The following is a 26,457-nucleotide window of genomic DNA, read 5'->3' as shown; positions in this document are numbered from 1 at the left end:
ATCGACTCGTCAGGGCTTCCCCACAACAGGAAGCTGCTGAGTTGTGTTCACTTTACAATAGAAATCCGGCTAAGCTAGCAGACGTTTGATGCCTCGAGCTATGTGCTGAGACCCTGTTTGTACTGTTGCTGAAGTTTGGTGCTGTTCTGAGCATAATTTGTGACTTTTTGATGGCGGTTTCTTGTTGCAGGCGTATACTGCAGTGTATTGTTATCGTGCAGTCATTTCTGAGGTTGCTAAAACTACGTAAGCAAGTGGTTTGCTAACCTGATCTCTCGAGGGGGGGTCTTACTCGGTGTCACAGTGTGTTAGACCATGGATTGAACTTACACCGGAATATCCCTTTAACAATGGATCAGTGCATCTCTATTATTAAGTGATATGTACAACAATATTACTGTCTGTGTAGAGCAATATATTATTTATAACACTGTTTTTTAAGTTGCTTTCAACAAAATGATCAAATAAACTATATAGAACAATTAGATAGCCTTTACCTTTGGACACAAGGATGAGCAGGCAGACAAAGGATCAGAGTCGGATATATTATGATGTAGGAATAAATACTTTTAATTGTAGGCTACGTCAGGTGAAACACAACAGAGCTAAACCTTCTATAATGTCGCCTCTAATGACATGACGGGACAAAAATCTCTTTTTCTATATCTTTTTTATTTGAGTCCACTGAATGAGGAATACATGGTGTGATTCAAGAATGTAAATTAGAGTGCGCTCGCAGGGTTAGGCTTCATCATTATGCTCATTTCTGTCACACAGAGAACTAACAGGCTTGGCTATATGAAACACACACAGCCTTATATTAATATGATCATGTTGCTGTGGATGGATTCTTAAAAAACAAACAAACAATAAACGCTTCACTTTGGTCTGTAACGCGGATTATGTAACATAAATGTAATGAATGTAATATATTAATGAAATACTACTAGTACCACACTAGTAACACAAGAAGCGTCAACAGACTCCTGTGTCTTCCCAATAGCCCAAATTCCTTAAAAATGTCATTGATCTGCGCCCTAATTACTTTTGAGTTTCAGTCAATTTTTTATTGGTATAGCGAGCATATGGCCAATGATCTTCAAGAGTGACCAATTAGCAGACAACCCCAGCAGGCATGAATCAAACCGAGGCTGGAATGGATTTTCCCAGAAGGTGTCTGCAGGCGGAGCAGAGAGCACTCAGTCCTGGAAAAATACTCAAACGCTGAGCTAAATGTGTGAGGCCTCTCACAGTGGACCCTCCAGATATCACCAATCCATGAAATTGCTCAATTAAAAATGTGCCTGTGTTGTTCTATCACAGCTCCGGCAGTATCTTCTGCATGTTGGTTTTATGTTGTTGACGTCGAGAGTTTTTTGGGTTTTTTTTCTTTTTTCATTTGTTTGTTTGCCTTTTTCTTCTCGAGGAAAAATTGCTCTGACTCACATTCCGCGGAGCATTGTTTATGAAACACAATCATTACATCCCATATCCCTCGCCACCAGCAACATCCGCCCCCGACTCCCTCTGAAGTTGAATCTGCGTCTGAGGTAACACTATGGATAAACGCTCCATTCAATTCAGATTAAAATCCTCACACCTCGCTGCGCCTTTCAAAAATGTTGCACCGACTGACTCAAAGTGGTGAACAAAGGGTTTGTCTTCGTGGGAAGTGTAGGTGTGTTCCTGAACAAGGAACAGAAATCAGGTTATTTCGGTTTCTAAATTTGGTTATTTTTTTAGAGGTATATATATATATAAATCTCCAGTGCTAATTTGTGATTAGTTTTAATTTCTCAATGCATAATCCTACGCACTTCTCCTATCACTAGAAAACTCAAAGCAGGCGAGCACGGTCAGCAGCTTGTCTTCTGGTTAAAAACGTTGCTAGAAAATGGAAGTTTCTCACTAAAAAAACCCAAACAGTTGTGAAAAGTTTAAGCGCAAAATGTAAAGACACAGACGCCGTGCATTAATAAACACTACAACATCCCACAAACCAGCTGCATTGCATATTTTAGCAACTTAAAAAAGATGCGTCAGACTTCTCTGGCAGATTATCAAATAGCTTTCCGGGGAGCAGACTGTTAAATAATTCCTGTCGGGCGGATGGTTATGATTCTCCAGCCTGCTGCTTCTTTGAAATCATATGTTTGGCAGAGTCGAGGCAGACTCTCCGAGAAACAAGATAACCACATCAACTTTGCACTTAAATGCATTCGCCACTAGTTAAGCTGATAATCATTTCATCTGCGAATGTTTATCGGCTTGTTTATCCCTTTATTACTGTGACTGTTTGATAGATCGGAGCCGTGGATCTGTGTATCGTATCAGTGATGTTTAACTTTGTAAGAGGTGACTAATAATTGTCCTTTGCCATTATTGTAAATACTGTACGGTGTGTTTGGTTTCAGGCTCATGATCCAAAGAATGAACTCAGCCTGTTTTGACTGCAGTTAAAGAGGGAAAACGCAGAACAAAGTCTGGAACCAGATGAACACAAACTGAGCACGCAGGCCAGAGTCGGCTTCATGAAGTAGCGTCTGTGATGGCGCCACATTTTTTTAAACTGGGAAATGTTCGTCCAAGTAGTCAGATGGCAACTAAGACTCACCTTATGCTAACCGGCCTGTCTTTGGATGACTCGGTCTGTGTTTTTTCAGCAGATGGTTACACTTACATGAATGATAAAAACCTCAGTACCAAGACCCGCACTGCATTTGAATGCAACATCAACATTTTCTCTCCATGATGAATGTTCACTTACATTCTTGAAAGAAAAGACCAATGACAGCAGAACGTTTCCAGTGTTTGATTATACATATTTTTTATTAACAGTGTTACTTTCTTTCCCGGTGCACTTTAGCGTAAGAGCGCGGGATTAATTGAAAGGGAAAATACCACGTTTTCTTCGCCATTATTATTCTGATCAGCGCACCATCTTGGGAAAGAAAATGCAAGAACCTCAGTGCATTTATTTCTTCTCCAGAGACGAGTGCCTGCAAAAAATGTTGCACGTCGTCCTTCCAAGGGAAAAAGAATGTTTCGCTTGATTATTGCCCTTTATCCGAATACCATTTCATATAAAGAGTGAATGAATATTCATTTGTTTTGTACTGCCCAGTTTGTTTAACCAGTGGCAGTAACAGTTATTCATGTCGTGTTATCGTGATGGCAGAACACCAGCAGGAAGAGATTCATTACACTGATTCTGGGACAGTTTCGTCTTGGCTCTTAAACTCATGGAACGAGGACAAAAGGATGATGCGGCGGACATAAAATCTTGGCGCTCGTGTCATTTTGCTTCTTGTGCAGTCCGGTCATTAGCTGCGGGTGAATACTTGTCTGTTATAAATTACATTTAAAATGACTTACAACTGCAAGGTAATCAGTTGACTGTCTGTTTTATGAACTCAAGGTTATTTCGAATTGTTTAATTTCACTCAAGTGCGTTTGTAGACGCTTGTTCCTGCTACCTGCCACCGACTAACAGGTACCGGCAGTGCTGCTGTCAGATTGCACCCTGATAGAGCCTCCTTCGCAGTTTTAGTTGTACCTGTAGCTCTGTCACCTTCTCTCACATTTGGAGGTGTGATGTGTGCCATCGGGTTGTCGTACAGGTGTCTTTCTGAGAGTGCAAAGTAGCTTTTTTAAATCCTGCCTGGAGGCTTTTCACAGCTTCTCAGGTGTGAGATAGTTAATAGACCAGTTGATTCTGGTTTACAGGCCACTAGGCTCATTTCTCTCCTTTTTTTCGTCACTCCAGAGGAGGCTGGGTGATAAATTGCATCAAGTGACATCATTCGAGTCGACATCAGTTCGAGAAGACTAGTTAGGAAACTCAAGATGACGTTAGCAGCTGCTGGAATAACACACCCAAAACTCTTGCTTCCATTGATGTTGCATTGTGGGTAATGTAGGCAGTGGGTTTTACAAAGGAAGAACACTATGTTAAATAAATAAAAATAACTCTTGGTTCATCAGATTACATGCAGCTTCCTCTTAGAGCTACAAAAAGCTTCACATAACTCGTCTCACATACGCAACTCGTCCTCTAAACACACTTTAATGTGTAAAATTGGTGGAGTTACCCTTTAAGCAAAGCTTCCACCACATTAAATGTATTCCCTGGCTTCGGTCTGAGTCGTGGCTGCGTGCACGGAAGGTCGTCTGAATGTCCTTAATGTCGCAGTGACTGACACAGGTGACCACGGACGGGCTGTTTACTGCAGAGGCTGTTCTGGCAGCACCTTCGCCACCAAGTGAAGCATGAAAAACTGTATGTGAACAAGTAAATGTTTGCTGTGAAAACCCAATTCCAGAGATGTATTCACACACGCTGCCACTTAACCTGCAAACTGCCGTGAACAAACCAGGCGCTGGTTCAAAAAAAAAAAAGAATGAGTTACATTTTGATCTCCTAATAGGTTGGGAATATAGTCATTTTCTGCTAGTGTCAGCGAAAAAAAAAAAGAGAGAGAGAGAGAAATCACGCAGAAAAGCAGCACAGTGAGCAGAGATGAGGAGAGAGAACATGTGTTACTGAGATGGAAAACAATGAGAGGATAAGACTGCTGTCAAGGATGCGAGTAATGAGAAAGAAGAGCTTCAATATTTTCCAGCCCTCCTCGTCTCACAGCGACAGATGACACACCTCACCCGGCCAGGTGGGGGGGGTGCATACGCTGGCTGTAAATGTCGTGTGTGTCCTTTTACCTGTGGCTTCACGATCAGTAAATCAAGGCAATTTAGGCAACACAGGAAGAAATATACGCTCGGTCCTAGGCTGGGGATCACATGGCGTGTCGTATGGACTGTGCGGCCGGGATTTATGCGCAGGCCTGTAAGAATAAACTCAGCGTGGTCCTGTTTGACGTATCGGTCTCTGTTTACCCTCCCTCCTCTAGTTGTATTCCTTGGAAATTGTAATGAGATTTTGAATTTAAAAAAAAAAAACAAACAAAGAACTGGGAAATGTCAGCTTCAAGATCATCAGCTCTTGAGTTGTTTTTAATCAAGCTTTCCGGAGGCTTTATAGGACATTATTTACCGAATGAGCTCCTCCGCCGCTCCTGTCCGCCTCCATGAAATATAACCACCGTCTTTTTTTTTTTGTTTTTTTTTCAGAGAGTCAGGTTTTACAGCGCCGCCAAGCGTGCTGCGCTCTGAAGCGTTGCTTTCAGTTATAAATGATCTCTTCATTGCTGCTGATGCAGGTGATTGCACTTTTTTTTCCTAATCCCTGCAGATATCAGTGCTGCATGTGACACCGAGGGGGCCCCGGCTTTTCTTCTGAAAGCGCCTGGGAAAGTAGGTTGGTGTCACAAACGTTGATATCACACGTTTCAGATCGTATCTGCGTTAGATAATTTCCTGCTGCTGCTGCTGCTGCTGCTGTGGGGAAGGTCTCGTCCCATCCAGCGTTTATCATTCGTGGGGCTGCGTTTTCCAAATAAATATCCGTTTCCTCTCGCTAAACGTGTGTATGTTATCACTGTTACAACGATTTGCTTTCTCTTTGTGCGAGACAGAAACTTGCTGGAGTCTGCATTTTTGCTGTTATTGATTATGGAGATATGTGTGTGTGTGTACGAGTGCCTCTGTTCATTGTCTTCACCTGCTCGATAGAGGTTGATTATAAACTGGGATTCTCCTACTAATCATGAAAGTGAATGAATCTGCCTCAGTCATCGGCATGTGTTGTATTAACAAAGCCATTCTTGGTGGATTTGCTGTTTTCTCACCTCTTTTTTGAACTTGAAACGTGGAAATTAGTGCTCAGAACATTTTGCAAAGTCAACACCTACAGGCTGATCTCACTCTGTGTGTTTCCCACACGTATAGTTCACATTCCCCCCCAAAAAAACATCCAGTGGTTTCACGCTTGATGTTTCCATGGTTTGCAGAAATGTACAATGCCAACATTTTAGTCTGGTGATCGGCCTGTATGGAGAAATCTGTTCAGTCCAGATTGTCATTTCTCCAATGTTGTATCTGATTATTTTATTGTTTCATAATTGTGTTAACTTCCTGTTGTAACGCCGTGTCGCTTCCATTCTCGGCCAAGTCCAAGATCCTTAATCACAATGAAACTAGCCTCATTCAGTAAAAACTAAATAAGAATTATATTTCTTTTTATTATTCTACTTTTATTGATATTCTAAATGAACTGATTGCAGCAAAACCTCTGAATCTTCACATTGAGCCGGAGCTACATTTTTGACAGACAGTTCCCAGTGTTGGAATGGAAAATAAGCCAACCCATCTATAATTATAACTCCAGTTACTTCTTGTATGTAACCTAAAACCTTAATATGACGGTTCAGCTTTCATTTCGCTGCCTGAAAAGGCAACGAGAAAGACATTTTTCCTGCCCTCGCTCTGACCCTGGTTGTCACGGCAGTGAATTAAAGCTAGTTAAAGATCAAGGACAACAGGAGAGGCAAAAACCTGTTAAAAACCCAAGATCAGGAAGGCAGAGGCTTTTACAGCGACGGACGGGGGAATTGAGGCTGTGTGTGGGAGGAGCACGGATGTGTATTGAATAGAGAGAGGAGCACGGTGCATGAAAGGATGGAGCAGTTTTGTTAACTACAGGCAAAGAATATGCACCAAATGATACAGTACATTTAAAAACAGCGTGACTTTGGAGTTGATCCGAGCGTGTCTGAGCCATCATATGAAACTTGTAAAGATGTGATTTCTCAGTGGATGACAGAAATGTCATACTCACACGCTGAGACTGCAAAGTGCTGCTAATAATGATTGAGCCGACCTCTACCAGCAGACACAGCGAGCATCTTTTTCTCTTAAACACCATCGAGTGGAGAGTATAGAACAGCAGCGTTTGTTGGTAGTACCAGCTGGAAATTAACATCTTCCAATTGATTTTAATTTCCCTCTTCTTGTTCCACTGTCTGAACACACCCTACTTGTTAAACACAGTCTGCAACTTTTGCCGTGTAATGGTGATCAATGGGCCAAGGAGGCCTCAAATTGGCTTCCGCTGGAAGTGTTAAACAGATGCTGTGGAGGACGTGCTGGCCATAGCTGTCATTATCTCCAAACAACTATTGAAAAGCTTTTGCCCCCCAAAGTTGAAATTCTTTCAGCAGTCCTGTTCTCTGAGCAAGTGAGCCAATGCAAATGTGTTGGCGCTGTCTAAAAGTGTGTAACACTTTGTTCTCTTAAGTTAATACAATGGGTGATAGTAGTCGGCGCTCTGGGGAACAGTTCCCCGTGGACACAGAACCTAACTTGGCATCTATTCTAAACACACATTACAAAGTGTGTTCGGTGGAGGTTGTTTGGGCATTTGTTAAAAAATGTCCCCTAGGTGCTCGCCTCAAGCAGCTTGCCAGGCATGGCCAGCTGGGAAACGGCCCGCGGGCCAACCCAGAACACGCTGGAGGGACTCCAGCCCAGCCAGCAGGGGAGCGCCGGGGGATCCAGCATGAAGAGCTGGAGGGAGATACAGGGGAAAGACGGATGGATGGTCGAGTGGACGCGGTACAGATCTACAGTGGATGTACTTGTTGAAAATAATTTGATGTTTGAGAAGACGATGTAAACGGCTGCAAAACTGTATTTATGTACGACAGTAATTTGAGCTAAATGCTATCATCAGCACACCATCACAACCTGCTTCTCTGGCTGTTTAATTGGCTTCAAACGAGGCTCAAAGTTGATGGTCCCCCTCGACTGAATACTGCAGCGCACGACAATAGATGCCAAAACCATCAGCTGCAGAAGGTGCTGACACCAAGTTCAACAGCAGAAATAACTAAAAGCAATCGCAACATTTACAGGTTCCAGTGTTGAACTCGGTGATGAGCTCTTTGATCTTTGGTTTTTGAAGTGAATCCTGCTTTTTTTTTAAGTTGCTGACCTTCGTTCCTAAATAAAATGGTGAGCACAAACATACATGAGTGTTTCAGCTGGTCGATCAAAAATAAAGAATGAATTCACAAGGTCTTCACTTCCTCGGATGGAGGGTCGTTACTGGATACAAGTCCAATTCTATGAATATGTGTTCAGCCTTCCAACTGCACGTTGCAGGCGTATTCATTGTTTGCCAAAAAACACATATCTTTGGATGACAATAGCATTAACAAATTCATGACGTAGCTGAAGGACAGTGGTGCACCGCCCACCCTTAACACCAGAGTGTGCACAGATTAGTCTTTTGAATTGATGATTGCACTTAATAAAAAAGTCAAGGAATCATCAAAGTGATTATAATTCATCTCGAGGGATAAATGAGAACATTTCCATGGCTGTCCACTCGAAAGGTTCTTGATATATCTCAATCAAAACCCAAAATAGCAACCTCATGGAGGAGGACAGTCATTAGCGCTCAATCTTCTAGGCACCAAATGGCACCAAATGTCACGGTAATCCACCCAGCAGCTGTTGAGATATTTCAGGGTGGTTAAAAAGAAGAAACATGGGAAAATTCTGTCCGAGATGGACAACTGTAGACGTGGTAGTTGTCCCTGGAGTCGGCCAGAGCTACTGTATGTTAGCAGCTATTACATTCCCCTTTCACTTTCCCTCCCTGTGCACGCTATCTGCTCAAAACAGGCAAGTGGAAGGCAGAAGAAAAGAAGCAAACAAAGAGAAATCAGTCACATTGTTGCGGCTTTGAATGATACAAGACATCCGTTGGTAAGAGACAATATGCTGCATAATGCGCCGCTGCATAACATTATCAATATATTGTTGGTTGACATGGATTGAATGTGAGTGGGAGGATCTGGTGAGAAAGATTAGTAATGTTATAAAGGTTAACTCATGCATGAATTCACGCTCGGAATTTTACTATTTATTAACTAAGAATGTCCTGTTTAGAAATCCCCGCCACGACTTGTACCCCCATTGTGGGATTTGGACGACAGGAAGACGGAATTAAATATTTGTTGCCACATACATGTAATAAATAAACCAGTGCCGCCGTAACCACAGTCGAGAAAAGTCATCAGCTTTCAATACGAGCAGTCTCGCTAATCCCCCCCGCTTCCATTCGATTGCGGTCGCTCCAGGCGCTCCCGCTGCAAGACGGTTCAGTGAGCGCGTCGTCTGGGCGCTGTAGTGGCGGATGGGTATCAGGATTCTTATCAGTCATTTCGTGGCTCACACATTGCTCTGGAGTGGTGGGAGGAGGAGGAGGGGGAGGAGGTGACGCACCTTAGAAGGAGGCGAGGTAGCCGGGTGAGATGCCAGGGCCTTTTTTTTTTTTTTTTTTTCCTGAAGTGCCCACTCTGAATTCAAGACGCACAAGAGGCTGCAGCCGCCGAGTGTTTGTTGGGATGAGAGTAAATCAGAGAGACTGTTTGATAAGAGCGAGGGGGGGGGGGACAGTTCAACAATGTTTGCCTCGAGATGGATTTAAAAAGCGCTCGGGTGTTTTAGCCTCGCACTCCCGACGCACTGTCGACTTACAACGGATAGTTTAGGAAAAATATACCGATTTGTAAACAGAGATCCTTTTTTTATTGCACGCATTCTTCCTAGTTGTCAAAAACTGGCACCCACATTAGTCACCATGCAGAGTTCGGTCGGAGATACAGGTGTTATATGAATGTTGTTAATCCCACCTGGAGTATTCTTGAGCCGACGCTGACTTGAATTACATCACTCGAGGCAATTTATTGTTCATGCCGTTCCCTCAGGAGCCCAAAAAAAAGAAGCTTTATACAACTGAAACATGAAATATAATCAATTCCACCAATTTTGAAGCTCAGCACATAATTATTTTGAAGTTTCTGTGATGTACATTGTCGGACTGGTGAATTGGTGTTCGCCAATTCATGCAAAACACACGTTTCTGGTGTCGCGCAGGATGAAGTCTAACATTGCAGCCGATGTTAAGCTTGGTTCAACTTTGTTTTGTTGTTTCTAACTAACTTGTAAAAGTTCAGCCAATACTGTGATCACAAATCTGAGCTTTCTGACAGTTCTATCATAGAAACCTGCCACAGCCCATTACCTTTCCCCTGAGATCGATCCCTGGACTGTCTAATATGTTGCTCCGGCCGTGTCCTTAAAGATGTAAAGTCATCACATTAATGAAGTAATACAACTCCGTGGGACCTTTAAGTCTGCAGCCACACTGCAGGTGACGGAGCAGGAGCTGAACCACAGTGGGGTTTTTTTTCACTCAGGTCTTAATTGGTCGACTTCTCTGCCGGGCCTCTCTCGGCGCCCCCGCAGACCTCTTTCCTACAGCTCATAATGAAATACGTGCCCTGCCATGTGTACAGAGGGGATTTCATCAAATTGTCTCAAACTGCTTCAAATATTCAACATCTTGGAGGGTGTTGGTTAGAATAACTGACCTCATGAAAATTAGTGGCATCAGTCACTGAATGGAACCAAAAGGCTGCACACTTGGGCTCCAACTTGTATAATTCAACTCCCTCCATCAGGTCTTGAAACACCTTCATCTCATTCTGCCACCCAAACGGCTCTCATTACTGTTTATGTCCGTCCAGCTTCCGCTCCACTCCTCCTCCTGGCTGCCAGCAGGTACCCGAGTGCCTGGAGGGACCGCCACTACATCTCTTCCCTGGCCAGGCCTGCAATCCTTCACCTGTCAGACTGGTTCAGTGCACAAACCTTGGATGAGATCCAGTTCTCAGTTCCCCTAACTCTGTTCAGCCCACACACATTTTTTTTTTTTCTCTCACCAGCCTAAAAAGTCTGTCTCACATTACGAGTCACCCACCCACAGCAGGGCACTACACCACCTACACCACACTACACTAGCGCAGCGGAACAGGGTTTTTCCTAGAGGAGCTTTTGGCGCCTCTGAATAGGTTTTAGTCAGCACCGAGGGAAAATCACCAGCGCCAAAATGCTAAGAACTGAGAATAAAAACATCAATTCAAATCCTCTACAAATGTGTAAAATAGCGATTTATCAAACAACTGAGGAACGAGCATTAGCCTTTGATAGTGGAGCGTGCTGCAGTTTGAGCCGGTTTTGTTGTTCGAAAACATCGTGCGGTGAGGAAACGAGTGTCGTCAGCGAGGAAATCGTTGATAAATAAATAAAAACTGTGGAGCTACGTCTTGCCAGGCAGCTGTTTGGATCGACGCAGTAGTAAAAGACTAATCAATTGGACATTCCTGCCATCTTTTTTTTTTTTTTTTTGGGCCATCGCTTGCACTCAGCAACTGGTGCGTAGCGTTGGCTTTTAGTAGCTTCATAAATCACCCACAGACAGTTTCTTGGGTTGTAACAGTAGCGATAATAATCTGAATATTTTTCTAGTCAATTAAAAGCACAATGAAGACAAATAGACCGAAAAACTTTGAACAGCTAAAATGTTAAAAGAAAAGTGGTGAATTCTAGGGCTTTTGTCGTCCTGGTCTTTTTTTCATAATAGGTCATTAAAAATGATGATAAACTGAAATTAAACCTTTTATTGTGATACATTTTTTTTCAGTTATGATCACCCAGCCGTAATCATACTTTCTGTCATGAGTAGTCGGTTCCACTCTGAGCCGCTTTTTGATCTGCAACATCCACGTTCGTTAATAAAAAAAAAACAATCACAACAAAAGTGGAAATGAAAGCACGAGAAGCATCTGAGGCTTCCACGTGTGGGCACCGCGGTGTCTGGACCCTTGTAAACTTGTGTGCGGGTAATAAATGTTGCATATTTTGCGTGTAGAGTCCCCTTCAACTTCAGCCGAAGATCGCTGCAAACCCCAGACTGAGCAATAATTGAAGAGATAACTCCAACAGAAGATGGCCAATTAAGAAACTTCATTTTCGCAGGGTAACATTTCAATCCAGAGCGTCTCCACATCAGAGGGAATACATTTCCAGTCTAGTTAAAAGTCTGTTTGCACAGACAAGTATGAAGTTGTTTAATTGTCCGTACGCTGCAGGCTGTTGAGATTAATGTGATTACTGCAACGAGAAAACGACACCTCTTTGTATATTTTTATCTTGTTTTAGTTGTCGTACAGGTGCAGGTGAGAGACGTACCATTCGTATCAACCTAACAGAGTTTTACTTTAGAGTTTCAGGTTTAAAATGTTTGGACCTCTGGCAACAAAAAAACAATTTTGACTGTCTCCCAGTCCAGCCTGCCTCGGGTTAACATTGTGCTCTATTCACTGCTCCATTAAGTCCGAGGTGTTGCTGGAAGTGGCAGTGATTTTTATTTATTTTTTTTTTTTTTATTTGCCACAAATGGTGACGCATGAGTTGTCAATTCTGCTTCTGTAGAATGTCAGACAGGACGGTGTGTACTCGCTGCAAATAAAAGGCAAAAGGTTCGGAGAAGTGCGAGCTTGTTCCGTGCCCGTGGCAACGAGTGTCAAGCAGCCAATCGGCAGCCACTTTGGTACGCTTATGTAACAAAAGAAAAGTGTCACTGACAAATAAACACCTGTATTAGACAGTGAGAGAATGTTCAGGTGTATTTTGGTAGCCGTTAGCGCTGAGATTATTTATTCAAAGACCGTCAGACTTCACCTGCAGTGTAACAGCACTACTGACTAGATTTCTCATTGATTTCACAAGTCAAATCTAAAACTGAGCAGCTAATTATCTTTCATTTCAAATCAGTATGACATAAAATTGCAACAAGAATCGACTCTGTAGACTTACAGAAGCTGTATGTGCACAAATGATCATACACGAGCTGTAACCATAAAAAAAAAAATAGACTTATATTTAAACAAACACCTTCAAATGTAGCTACACTTTACAGTATTTTTTGCGGGTTTTTTTTTTTTTTTTTTTTTGCTTCCCATTCCATACGGACACACCAACAAGGAGATCAGGTACAGGTGGAGGAGTGAGGCGGGAAAAGGACAGGTGAGGGGAAGCAACGGAATAACACTGGAGGGAGGAACTGAAAAGTGACATGCAACAAACAAGGGTACAATTTCAAAATAAAACAGGAAACACAAGAATAACAAGCACCAGGATCATGAGACATAACGTCCATATTGACTGATTTAAACGAGACGCAAGTGTAACGAAATTATCAAACATTTCGACACTCACAATAATCCATCGTCTGCATACTGCTGATCTGGGTCTGTTTCTCTGTGATGGCCATACACTGTAGTGTGTGTGTATATATATATATATATGTGTGTGTGTGTGTGAGTCCATCTTTCAGTGAGCAGTGTGCATGTTGTTCATTAGTAACTTAAAGAGCACGCACTGCCACAGGTGTTTCCACTCACTCTGGATAATTAAAAGTCAGCTCAGGTTGAGTCTGGGCCTGGAGCCAGACCCACGGACAGAATATAGACTTTCCATGCCAGACGTTTTGACTCCTCATGGCAGATAAACAACAGCGAGAAAAAAAAACCAGTATTGATTAACCTATCCCTAAATAATCGAGTGTGAAGATAAGAGTCATAAAGGTGTTCGTCGTCCTGCCGCAGCAAAACGTTTCCTACAGCTTTCTACAAACCACGCTTGCAGTTTTTGTGGTGAATAACTCTTTTATAGTTTTGTTGCGAACAAAAATAAATCAGCCCGTGTTTGAGTTCTCCAGCCTCCTCCTCCTCCTCCTCCTCCTCCTCCTCCTCCTTCTCACGCAGCATTGGTAAATGTCACTCAACGGCATGATCAAATACTCACAATTCACTTTTAACCATCCAGCTTCACAGAATAATGCAATCGGACAGCGCGGAGAAATAATATCATTTATGTGCTGAGGCCAATATAAAGCTCATAAATGCATGATTATGTCGGTTTAGCGCAACACTGAAATGAGAGCAGGTATACAGGTAAACCTTGTAGATGCCTGTCTTCATACCTTCACACCTACAGTAGCTTTTATCCTTCTTATGCAACTTGTTCTCCTTCAGGCAATATTCAGGGGGGGGAAAACACTCAATTCAGTGTCAGCTGTTTGATGCAGACTTTGTTCTCTTTAAATGCCTATTCTTGCGATGTGGATATATCGGGAGAATAATGACTCTTTTGTCCTTTTTCTCTTCCTATTAGGCATTCGTATGCGTGTATTGAGACAGTGTGAATAATGAAGGGCGGCTGAGGAAGTCAAACAAGCGGCTGGCGTGATTATAAAACCTGTGTGTTTTAACAGAAACGGCGTTGGAAATTCAGAGGGATTGTCCCATTTCCTTTGTCCTCATCTGGGAATTTAAACAGCTGGCTTATATTGGAAGACGTTACCGTGTGTGTGTGTGTGTGTGTGTGTGTGTGTGTGTGTGTGCATCTGTGCTTCGGTAAAGCACACAGATGCTACACACCACGCAAGCAATCACTTTTTTTCTGAAGTGGATATCAGAGTGTGGAGCAGACATTGTTAGAACGGTTTCTCGGGGACTAAAGGTTTCTCATTAATTTTTGAGGTTCCACTGGTGCTGTCGGAGAGGCCACGGAGGCCTTTTTTTGTTTGATATATGATTCATGCTAAGTGAGATATTACCTATCGCAGTCAAACCTGTCCCAGACGTTCCCCCAAAGCTTTTTGTATCCTCCTTTTTGTGTTTTTTCGGGGGGGGGTTGTTGCGTCTCAAACACGCCTGTCACCATTCGATAAGGTGCGTGAACGGAAAGCCAGAAATGCGCATCCGTCTGAAATATTTATGAGGGGCACACACAGCTACACTGTCATTTTCGAACACATTTTTGGCGAAGCTTAATTAGACACTTAGGTACCCATCTGACATCCAGAATATATCAAACTGTGCCCCGCTCAATGAGGTGCAAATCGTGAGCTTAGTGTTAAAAGGCTCAGTCTCGGCGGAGTGCAGATACCGAGCCCTCGAACGTCTGACATCATCCGGCCAATCACTAGTACATTCTTCTTCAAGTTGTAACTCTTTAAGATTTCAGCTGATTTTTTTTTGTGTGTGTGTGTGGGGGGGGGGTGACACACACTGATGGTTACCATGGTGACGGCAGGTGTGGTTTTTAATATTTCAGCAAACAGTCTTTGAGCCGCTGCTTTGTCAGAAATGCAACAGAACAAGAAACTGTTTTACACAGTGCAGCCAAACAATGTTTTAATGGGTTAGTTAGAAATAATTGCACACTGCAGAGGAAGGTTTCTCCACACGACAGCAGGTGAGAGTGACGTCGGCTGCCTTGCTGATAATTTGAAGGTCATCTGCAGCTCTCTCTCTCTCTCTGGTTCTCTCATCGTTCACCGGCCTTGTTTTTAGTCGAGCGTTTCCTCCGGCTGCCTCACACAGAAAGACACAGTGTGCTTCGGCAGTCGGAGTGAAGCGGCAGGAAATAACGCACGCAAAATCTGTAAATCTTATCTTGCGGTGGAATCCATCGTTAGTTTATGTTTGCGGACTCAAGTTTCTATCCGCTAACGTTAGCTACTGTTGCTCTCTGAGGCACTAAGACGTCCATCACGAAGAAATCCTCAGTCCAGCAAACACACGACCTCAACAAATCATCCATAGACTTCTGCAGAAGACCAAGAGAGAGAGAGATGGAGAAGGTCACGTTACAATCCGCTCACATATGGCCAATAAAAGAAAGTGATTAATACATGTCAGTTGCTTCAAATTGCTGCGTAGAGCCCGCTGAAGGATTTAGGATGTCTTTAAACACTGAACCCAAAAAAGTTTGGTTTAGAAATATCACCATACAAGGAGCAAGTGATATTCAAAAGCTTTGTTTAGTTTACCAACCCAAGTCCATTTGGGAAAGTCTGAACAGCAAAAAAAAAAAAAAAACATATTTTCTCAGATCCAGAACACTTTCAGAGGGGGTTTCAAATGCAGGTCAAATCACATTTTTTTGACAGATGCGTCTCAGCCCGGACGCTCTCTTTCTGTCACTCGCAACATGACACACATGACGCTTCGACTAGCAGTCTGGACAGCAACGCTGAAATGAAATGTCAGCTCCGCCACTTGACAGCGTGATTGTTCGGAGGGGGGGGCGGCGGGCGACATGACGGATCTCCATTTTTTTTCTTTCTCATGTTGCGTTGAAAAGCAGTGTCATCAGCGTACGTAGAAACTGACACTCGTACGTCATTACCACACCAACCCGTGCAGATAGCTTGGTGATGCCTGGACACACAACAGCAACAAAAAAATCCAGTCTGATGACTTTCAAATAATACAGCAGACAGTCTGTCTTAAAGGTCAGAGTTACGAAAGAAATGTGACATCGCCTGCAGTCTGAGCGTATAGGCGCAGATTAAAAATATGGGGGAGGGTGATTCAAGAAAAAGATGTGATTTTTAATGAATGGTTGCATAAATGATTATTCCTCCAGCGTTACTGTCATCACAGCTGACAAATGTTCTCAGTACTGCAGAGGCAGGACGATGACCTCATAGTTATGTGAGATACAGACGCAGCTTTACTTGCTTTAAACTGAGACACTGTCAGTAGTTGTTCGTAAATAAATACATTCCCTGTTCGTTCTTCGTGAGGGGAGTGGGCTTGATGAATCTTGATGTCCTGGTTTATTATGCTGTGCAGGGCCGGAACATGAGGGAGCCGTGATGCCTAATTGATATTTATTTATTGCCCACAAATGCCCACGTAATAGCCACTTAGCTTGGAAGTCATTTGCCCCGAACGCGACGAAATGGTGATGTTTGCTGTCGGGAGCGAGCGGGGATGTCATTCTGAACCCCCGAACGGAAACTTAATTACACGTCGCACACTTTTTTTTTTTTTTTTAAGGTAGTGACCTTCGCCCCTGTTGGCGTCTGAATGGATGCGGTTGTAGCTCAGATGGACTCTGCTGTTCAGTTGTTACTGCAGGACGGATTAAGCGACGGGAAGCTCTTCTGAGAGGACGAGAAGAAGGAGAAACAGTGCAGGCTTCCCCCGCTTCTGAAGCAGGATTCAGAGAGTATTCTGGTCACTCTTCAAACATGAAACCGTGTGTGTGTGTGTGTGTGTGTGTGTGTGACGGTGCATCAGGCCACGTTACTGGTTGTTGATGGGATTACTTGGATATTATAGGTCAGCTCCTCGGGGGATTTAAGTTTAATTAAAGACGCTACTCATTAACTCATCAGTGTTCCACCTACTATATAGTGGCCTTTTCATCTCACCACAGTATTGTTCTGCTGGGAATTGTGGGGCCATGTAAATTAATAAGCAGCGCCTGATAGCATATGATGTATTCTCCAACAAAACGCTGCAAAGTATTTCCTCCCTGGGAAAGAATTCATTACCATAAATTCAATGTTATTCTTTCTGTTCTGTTTCTCTTTTGCTGTAAATATGGATGTAAAAACAAACAAATATAAGAAAGACCAACAGAAGCGAACGTTATCATCCAAATATTGATTAAAGCTTGAGGCTGATCACTGACACTGAGATTGAGATTGTGGGAGAAAAATCAGAGGCAGATTAAATTAGACCTCATTTCTGAACAGAAATAGGTCACATTTATTAATGTATGTTGATTTACAGCTTGTTTTAAAGATGACACAACAATCTCACATTTTTTTATTCACATTGAAAGTTGGTATCTGTCACCATTTAATCATTTAAGCAAGTAGTTCTTCAGGGGAACAATACATAAAGTTTTTACATCGTTCTCTCCGTTTTCCTCCTGCAGGGCAGTAGTTGGACACAGAGAACCGCTGCCTGATGACAGCAAAGACAATATCACCATCTTCACCCGAATCCTCGACAGGCTGTTGGACGGATATGACAACAGGCTACGTCCTGGACTGGGAGGTGAGCAACCACAGAGGACGGAGATCTCCGGCCGCTGGGATGACTGGGATGCCTGCGTCACTCTTTTTACATGTGCCGCTGTAAACAACATGAGCACAGAATATTAAAGTAGCAGCAGATGTCTAGCAGGAATTTTATTGACCAGACTGGATGGTTCCCCAGCTGTTTAATGGATGAAATACATGCAAAAATCCTAATTTGGCTCAATTTAGTGTCGAAGCGGATGAAAACAGTTTCCCCTCAAAGAAGAACAATTGATTCATCCCTGCAGCCAGCAGCTGATTGTCTAACAAAGGAAGGGTTATTATATTGTTATTGATAAACACTTCTGGTGTCGCTGTGATGACTGTCAGACAGAATACTAGTCGAGGCTTGAGATTAACATCGTACAGTTGATAGCGATTTACACTGCGAATCCTCAATTTATCCGGTTTTAATGAGTTGTTGCCATGGGAATAAATTAGTTCTCTGCTCTATCTGTCTCTACCTCTGACCAGGAGGGAGTCGCTGGGATGTATCCAGATCAGATACAGGTGGTGCAGGCCTTCTGGTGGCAGGTGGTGGATGCTAATTTCATTCCCTATTTCCAGTCGTAGTTTTTGGACCTCATAGAGTCGCACGCCGCCTCCTTGTAAATCCGCCTACTGCTAGAGGACATCAGGAGACACGGAAACTCGTAGAGTCGACACACCGACATCTGAATCACGCTGAAGTCGCTTCTCACAGAAAATCTTCTCTCCCTTGGGTGGAAGTCTTTGTTCAATCATGCCCAAATGGCAAATAAGCACATATGTCAGTGGAAATCCTTCTAATTGATGCCATTTCATCCAAATATTCGCCCGCCCCCCGAGGACAACAAACCGAATAACAGCGAGCCCACATGCTCAAGCAGGCTTTGCCATTTTCTCAGCCAGCCAGCTGGAATGGTCACTTCTGCTCTGCTGCTTGCTGCTGAGGCCACGAGCGTGGCTACCAGGCTGCAGAGACCACCAGGCTGGATGACCTGGACTCCATGGCAGCGACCAGAGAGAGGAAGCGGACGCAAGACGTATTAATGGCATATTCTCCCTCTGCGTGGAGGTTCACATCTCCAAGGGCAACGAGATGGTGAGGCCGGCGCCGCTCGGAGCTCACAGTCATGATGGCTTCCTTTTGTACTGCGGACGTGTGCGGTGCAGTGAAACAAAGCAGGCTTTTTACACCAGACCCGAGAGGTTTGGACGGGTTAAACTGAGCAGTGGAGAAAAAAAAAAACACTTGAGCAAACACATACAGCCTGAACATTGTGTTCTAACAAATGGTTGTGAATGCCTGTTGTATGGTGCTTACTTGAAATTATGTAGGAATGAGCACTATACGATAGACTTTATCAAATTATTTATTATTTCTTCTTTCTGTTTTTAAGATGTTGCTCCAGTGATTAGTCGATTCATCACTTCGCAGATAAAAGGAAACATCCTTGCTGGTTCCAGATTTCTTAAATATAACAATGTGCTGGTTTTTTGTCATTTATGATAGTAGATAATCAGTCTTTAGGCTTCTGTGTTCATCATCTTTCACATTTACAGACTAAAACAATTGCTTGTGAAAATAACAGGGAGATTACAGTTATCCATAATGGACAACAACGTTAGCTGCTGCCACCTAATCAAGATACTTTCTATGAAATCTGCAGCGTAGAGAAACTGTGACAGCGTCACATTGACAACGCAAGCAGTAGTTAAAATATTGGACTCTCTGGAGCAGCAGGTCATCGTGGAGCAAAATGAGATGGATCTGCATTTATATTATTTCTCAAAAATTATTGCTCGTCTTCGTCTTACATTCTGCAGTCTTGATTTCTGTACGAGGACTTAAAGACCTCTGCTAGCGGTTTAAGATTTTGGACCTCAGCAGTCGAACCAACCTACCAGCTCGGGTCAAAGTCAAGGGCTTCTACATGTAACCAACGTTCCCCCTGACCCGCCGCCCACGGCCCCGCTGAGGAACAGTCCCAGGGGACCGTCTCAGACAAACAGAAACTCGAGAGCACCATTTAATTTCATTTTCAGCTGCATCTATTAGCCGTGCCCTATGCTCTGGTGCATTGTTGTCAACAGAAGCAGGGCGACTCATTCTGTTCCCCCGCCTTTGCCTGCCATGCAAACTGCTGACTCGGTGTTGCGATAATCACGTATTTGCGAGAGCTATTTGTGTCACAGGAATGATTAATGTGGAAAGTGGATCTCTTCTCTCGAGGGGGCCCTTTGCCGACGGATTGGAGACTTCACCTGTGGGTGGTCGCTTAGATCTGGGACACAGTTAGAGCCGGGGATCCATTCACTTTTGGAGAAAAGCCTCATCACTCTGTAGTTGTTGCACCACTGGGAGCAGCAATTTGTCTCACCAACGGCCCGAAAGCCTGCTTTACACATTTGGCCCGGAGGAGCTGATTCATCCCACACAGCAGAGGGCAAAATTTGATCTGTCATGACTTTCATATCAGGGCCCGACTTAAAAGCTGCATTCAAAAATCGTTCCTGAAGTTTTTTTTTTCGTGTGGGGAACAATTATTTCACAGCTTGCAATTAAAAGAAACCTGACAAACTTACTAACTAATGATCAATCTGCTCATTGTCACAGTGTCAGGAATCATTTGGAAATCGTTGTGACAGAACAAAAAGCATTAACGGAGCTCCTGTTGTAGCCGTAACGTGCAATGATACATGTAATTATAATTAACAAACGGCAGTGGCTCTGGGAATATATGGAGCAGAAAAGCCTCGTAACAGTCGCGTAAGATTCATACAGTAATAGACTACATCACGTCTAATGTGATTATAATGTGTGAAAAGATAGTGTAATAGCAGCAAAGGGTGCCCATTATTCGATATAAGAAATACAGACAGAGCCTCCCTTAATGCTGAGCCGCTGCATTTTATTCCCGAGCCAGCAGTCCCTCAGGAACTGTTAAATGTTTTTGGGGCAGGCTAACTCAAATTATTGTGGGTCAAAAGGGATGTCTTCTCTCCACAGATACAGACTTGGGTCTGGCCCAAAGCAGATTTTATGCTGCAGTGGACAAAACTAAGCATGAGCCAAACAAATGGTAGTTTTACTGAACTAAAGACTTTCAAAAAGCATCTGTGAAGTTGCTCACAGCAATGGGGTTTTTTTTTTTCTTTGCCTCTAAATTGGAGGTTGAAAAAAGCCCGTCCTGTGCCAGATAGTGTTAGAACAATATTGTATGAATGTGTAACTGCTGCCAGTCCAGCACTGAGTCCCTCAACCCGAAATCTGCGGCACAACAAAGTTGACACGGTCGTGACAGCGCTGATGCACGGAGACAGAATCCAGGTATTAATCCGTCCACGGGGCCACAAATTCTCCACCGAGCGTGCATAAATCTGCAGCGTTTCCTCAGTCTGAAGTGTTCCTCTAACCCTTGATTACAGTTGAATATTTGTGCGAAGCGGCTTAGTTAAATGCCAACAGGCAGACTTCACCGTCATGTACACAAACAATCGGCTTAACAAAGACTGAGTTGCTGCAAAGCTTTCTGTAGACACACTGCGCTGAAATGTTTTCTCGCTGCTTGTCGTCTCTTCCCTCAGAGAGCGTGACAGAAGTGAGGACAAACATCTACGTGACGAGTTTCGGGCCGGTGTCGGATACAGACATGGTGAGTATTTCAGCTCCTCGTCACTGTAATCATCACTGTGAGTCATCAGATGTAAGAAGGTCATCAGTCTGGTGTCACTTTACTTGGAATTGCTTGACCTTGAAAAAGCACTTGGAGGCAGTTTGGCATTTCAGATTGTGCAACACGAGAACCTCCTCTGCAGCTCGATAGAATTTAATTTCAGCAAGCGAGATTTTAAGTGAACAGCCTTTGTTATGATTTTCTTTAGATGTTATACTTGCATCACAATTCTCTTTTATAGCATTTCTGATAGACACGTTTGGTTTTTTAACACCCCGTCCTTCAAAACGTCTCTCGTTTTGTAGCCATTTCTACTCAAAATTTCCACTACTTCACATCTTTTTACATGTCAGGAAGAGATAATTAGTTCAGGGTAATCAGGGATATCATTGTTACTTTGATTAAACCTTAAACTGATATCATTACACTATAACCATTTGGTAGCTTCACTGTGATCTGATGGATTTGTGGGACAGTTGTCACACAGCAAGATGGGATTTCAATTAAACATCACAATGTTTTCACAATTAGACTGAAGTTAATTTGTGTCATGCAGGTTAACAAACACAACTTGGGTGACAACATTAACTCTTAACGTCCCTCCTCCTATCAACGGTTAATCGACTGTTCAGGCAGCGTCTGACCAGAGCGAACTCGTCTGATGTTCCTCTCGTGTTTTCAGACTCCAGCTATTTTAAACCGATGTTCTTGTCGTCCTCAAAGGAAGCCGCTCTCTGCACGAGGCGCTCCACCTGTCAACTCGATGTTGCTCCTACAAACTCTCCTGCAGACAATTTTGACATTGTTGGTCCCCGTAATTTAGCTTAGCATGCTTTTTTTTTTTCCTCTACGTTCATGCATTAAACACTTCTACTGGGAACAAAAAAAAAACACACTCTTGTTTAAGTAGGTCAAAGTACCAAACTATTAAATACTGTGTTTTTAGTAGCTAAGGTGGATTTGTGATGTGTAGATTATAATGCAGTTATGAGCCTTAAGGCCTTATATTGTCTGCTAGAAGAGTGAAATCACTGTAAGAAAACAGTCTTCATGAGCAGGAAAAGATTACATTTAAGTTACGATGCTCAATTAGAACAACCAAAATCTGTTAAGTCCTTTTAGACGAAGTTTATTCTGGAGAAATTCTACTGCAGGCCCGGGATGACCTCATTTAAACAGCAGATGCTGGAGAGGGTTCATGCTTTGTCTCGGGACCTCGCGCGGCCTCTGACATATTTGATCATGCAGCTCTAATTGACCGTCCTGAGCACTGGGTTGTTTCTCCGGCTCAGCACCGAGCTGGCTCGACAGCCCGCGTGACGTAGCGTAGATTAGTGGGTTCTGGAGAACTTGCCAACTTGTCTCAGTAGAGAGCTAATTCATTTTGTAACGAGACACTAAACAAAGTTCTCTGGTGTAGTTCATGCTCAGGTTTCCAGATTTAAACGGAGTTGATGAGGATCTCGTGGTCTAGAATACTAAGAAGCAACACTGATGAATTATACGATTCAGCTACGTTTCCACCAGCTGGAGGGAAAAGGCAGATTTGAAGGGTTTTTTTCTTTAGAGAGACAATCAAATCCATCAATGCGACCTGGGCACTTGTGTATGAAAGAGTTAATGACACATAAGCTGATAATGTGCAGATCAAATAGCCCCGATCACTGCATCACGTTTCAGTCAGGTCATAACTGCAGCCCAGAGCGTTTTCAACATTTTGTCAATATGAACCTTCTCCTGCACCATCGTGATCGATGAGCTTATACCGTTTTCCAGATATTCAAACACTCACAAAGTAGGCAGCTTACATGATTTAGCAGTAGTTTCACTGAGTGATTGATTTAGAAGCAGACAAACATTTTTCAAACAGAGCCGCTCTGGGTGACGTGTGACTCCGACTCTGAACAGAAATATTTTTCCCAGCTTTAACTTCCAGAGAGTGATGGCTGCTCAGACTTCTCTGTTGATTTACTGCATATGTGGCCTCACCTGTACAGGATATTAAAACCAGGTACACCTGTCACCAAATCATTTAATCAAACTCCTTCTTTGTGTAACACATTTTCAGACTTAAGAAACTAACATCGTTTTAATATCTTTTCCTCAAAAAGGCATATATTATAATCATAAAATGTACCATCCCTGTTTTAGACTCACTCATATTTGCAAAACAACTACAAAGAGAGGCAAAAATACTGGAAAGAAATACAAAACAACTACAAAACAAATTAAAAAATACAAAGAGATACAAAAATACTGGAAACAACTGCAAAGAAATACAAAACAACTTACGAAAAAATGAAAATAACTACAAAGAAATACAAAACAACTACAAAGAAACACAAGACAACTGCAAAGAGATACAAAATAACTACAAAGAGACACAAAACTACCACAGAGATGCAAAGTGACTACAAAAAGATTTTTAAAAACACGAGGAAATGGAAAATGAACACAAAGAGACACAAAATGACAACATGTACAAACAAAGGTCACAGAGACCATTTCTGCAGTTTTGAATCGGGATGCCAGCTGAAGCGTGTCGAACTCTCGCTGTGAGTCAGTGTTAGCTCGCTGTCATTATCACAACAGACAGTGCTTTATCTTTTTTTTCCAGCAGATATCACCTTGTGAGTCTCTCAGGGCTGAATTCTAGCACTGATCTTTTATTCCCCTCACATGCTTCACTTGGCGACATCATGAATCAATGGCAAACACTCAGAGTGCAGTCGGTGGCGCACACGATGGCTGCACAGTGCACGGCGACGCCATTCCTGCTAATGTTTTGATCGGAGCACGTCGGGGAGGTCACAGCAGGCGTTCTCTGAGTGCTGTCAAAGGAAAATTAGAAAAAAAAACATCACACCTCTGCCATGTAATCAACGTACAGAATAACTGCAAAGGTTTTTCATCGCTCCCAGATATGGAAAAATAGCAACAGCGTGTCTAAAACTGACTAAGCAACGCAGAAATGAAAAAGAATGAAAGCAAAATCAATGACTTCAGGATTTCACTGATCATTACCCAGGCAAGGCTCATTCTCGCCTCGGGCTAAGCTGCATCTTCTGTCTCTGTATGCATGTGAACACGGCGTAAAGACTTCAAGCTTTTCCTTTCATGATTCTCCACAGTCTGGCCTCAAAAGATGATCAGACTTTAGCCTTCAGGAAGCATCACGCTATGGAAACAGACAACACGGCATCGTCTTGTAAAAAAAAAAAAAAAAGAAAAAAAAAAACACACTGCTAATCTTTACATATCAGCTTTGAATGCATTTGGATCGCATACTTGTTTTCATCTTTTCGACTGTGTCATGTTACATGTGGAGAATAAAGCAAGATCTCCTCGACGTCTTCATCAAGTCTGGCCACATAACTGGACACGTTTTTTGCTCAAAAGCCCCCAAATTGTCTCTTTTCTTTACTTTACGCGTATGGCGAGGTAGAATTCGCTGCAGGTCTTTGGCATTGGATTGCACACGGGAGTGAAATGTTTGGTCACACAGATCCGCAGTGGGAGCTCCAGAGGAATGAAAGGACGAGACTGACGATTACACAGTACAGTGAGCAAATGTGTAGTACAGTAGGCTGCATTAGACAAATAGATCTTGACTCTGGACTTAAATAATGAGCTGACTGTCTGTTTCCAAAAGGGAGGGCGGCACCCTCTCGGAGTGAGTGGGTGAGCTCGATTTCTCTTTTGAGTTTAGAGAATAACAAGGATTGTGAGTCCAGCAAGCAGCAGCGAGTTGGATCAAGGTTTACAGATCAAATGAATGTGCGCTGTGCCCGGGGCGAGTCATTTTCATGATTTCTTTTAGAAAGTATTTAGGCTTTGTAAGACGCTCTTGAGTGTTGAGACTCGGAGCCAATGAAGGCAGATCGTACAGTGGGTCGAGGTCGCGCGATCGCGTTTTCCGGTTCATGAGTTTCCAGGCGACTGAGTTCAGAAGAGTCGGATGTGTTGTTGGAGTTTGTAGCGGGACGGCCTCGGAGTATTGAGCGTTGCAGTAAACAGGGCTGGGAAACAAAAGCATGGACTAGTTTTCTAGGTCAGTCAAAGGAGAGGAAGTGACTAATCCTGGAGGTATTTCAGAGGTGAAAAAGAAGCTTTCGGAAATGCTTCCTTGATGTGTTCACCAGAGAAAAGGAGCTGTAGCTGAGACAATTCGTCGGAGTTTAACAGATTGATTCGGGGCAGCTATATGCTCATTAAAAATTAAAGCGAGGAAAATCAGCTGTAGGCTGTTGAGGGTCTTTAAACTTTGTTTACTTCTTGTCGTCACGTCGTTGCTGCGTCATTGTTTTGTCAAAGCTGGTTCGTTTCCCTCCAGATTCCTTAATGAGACACTTAATAAACCTTGTTAACTCTTTTATGAGCTTTAAAGTCAAAGTGCCCTATAGATATAAGCTCCGGTGCTGTTGATACGACGCAGGAAAACAAACCCGCCCTCGTCCCTGCTGGTTGAATGTCTGCATGTCTGCACTCGCGCGCACTCAAAGGCAAAAAGCATCAGCTTTCATGTTACTGTGGAAGTGAAGGTGAAAGAAAAACAGGTTATCCATGATGGTCTTTGACAATAATTAGTTCCCTTGAAGCTGTAAAAACACATGACGACGTTTATTTAAAGCATTGAAGGGTCAGAAGATGGAAATGAGCGTGTGGAAGACGAAGCACATGAAGCTAAGACTGGACTAACTAACCACACAGCTTGTTTCATAAGCTGATTCATTTTATTTTACTCATCTATTTATATTTTACCCATTCTGTATGTATCACTATCTTAGAATGATCTGGACCTGTAAGAACTTCTTAATTTTTGAACTTCCACTGTCTAAGTTGGATGATGTGTGATTTTGCCCCCCTACCGCAAACGAAATCTAATCTTTGGGTAGTAAAAAAGTAACTTGAACTTGAACTTGGCGTCACTGATTTTTATTCTAGTGCCATTAACAGGTCAAAAATATTATTTTAACAGCAAACACATTCATACTGAGGGGAGTAACGATGTCTATACCAAATTTCACGGGAATCCATCCAACAGCTGCTGAGAAATTTCTACTGAAGTCTGTTCTGGAAAAGGTTTACTAGAGGATAAATCAC

The 26,457-nt window shown here is 42.9% G+C and overlaps 1 protein-coding gene across 2 annotated transcripts in view; it reads left to right on the top strand.

The window, feature by feature from the left end:
* Positions 1-26,457, top strand: part of gabra3 (gamma-aminobutyric acid type A receptor subunit alpha3) — a 94,216-nt gene that overhangs the window by 34,633 nt on the left and 33,126 nt on the right. For both annotated transcript variants that reach the window (XM_037120652.1, XM_037120651.1), the window contains exons 3-4: positions 17,551-17,672; positions 21,266-21,333. In XM_037120652.1, coding sequence (XP_036976547.1) covers positions 17,551-17,672; positions 21,266-21,333 — 190 coding nt within the window. The remainder of the gene's footprint in view (positions 1-17,550; positions 17,673-21,265; positions 21,334-26,457) is intronic.

This window comes from Acanthopagrus latus, chromosome 13, assembly GCF_904848185.1.
Source record: "Acanthopagrus latus isolate v.2019 chromosome 13, fAcaLat1.1, whole genome shotgun sequence".
In the NCBI taxonomy this organism is placed as follows: Eukaryota; Metazoa; Chordata; class Actinopteri; order Spariformes; family Sparidae; genus Acanthopagrus; species Acanthopagrus latus.
This window is presented reverse-complemented; position numbering and strand designations above follow the sequence as displayed.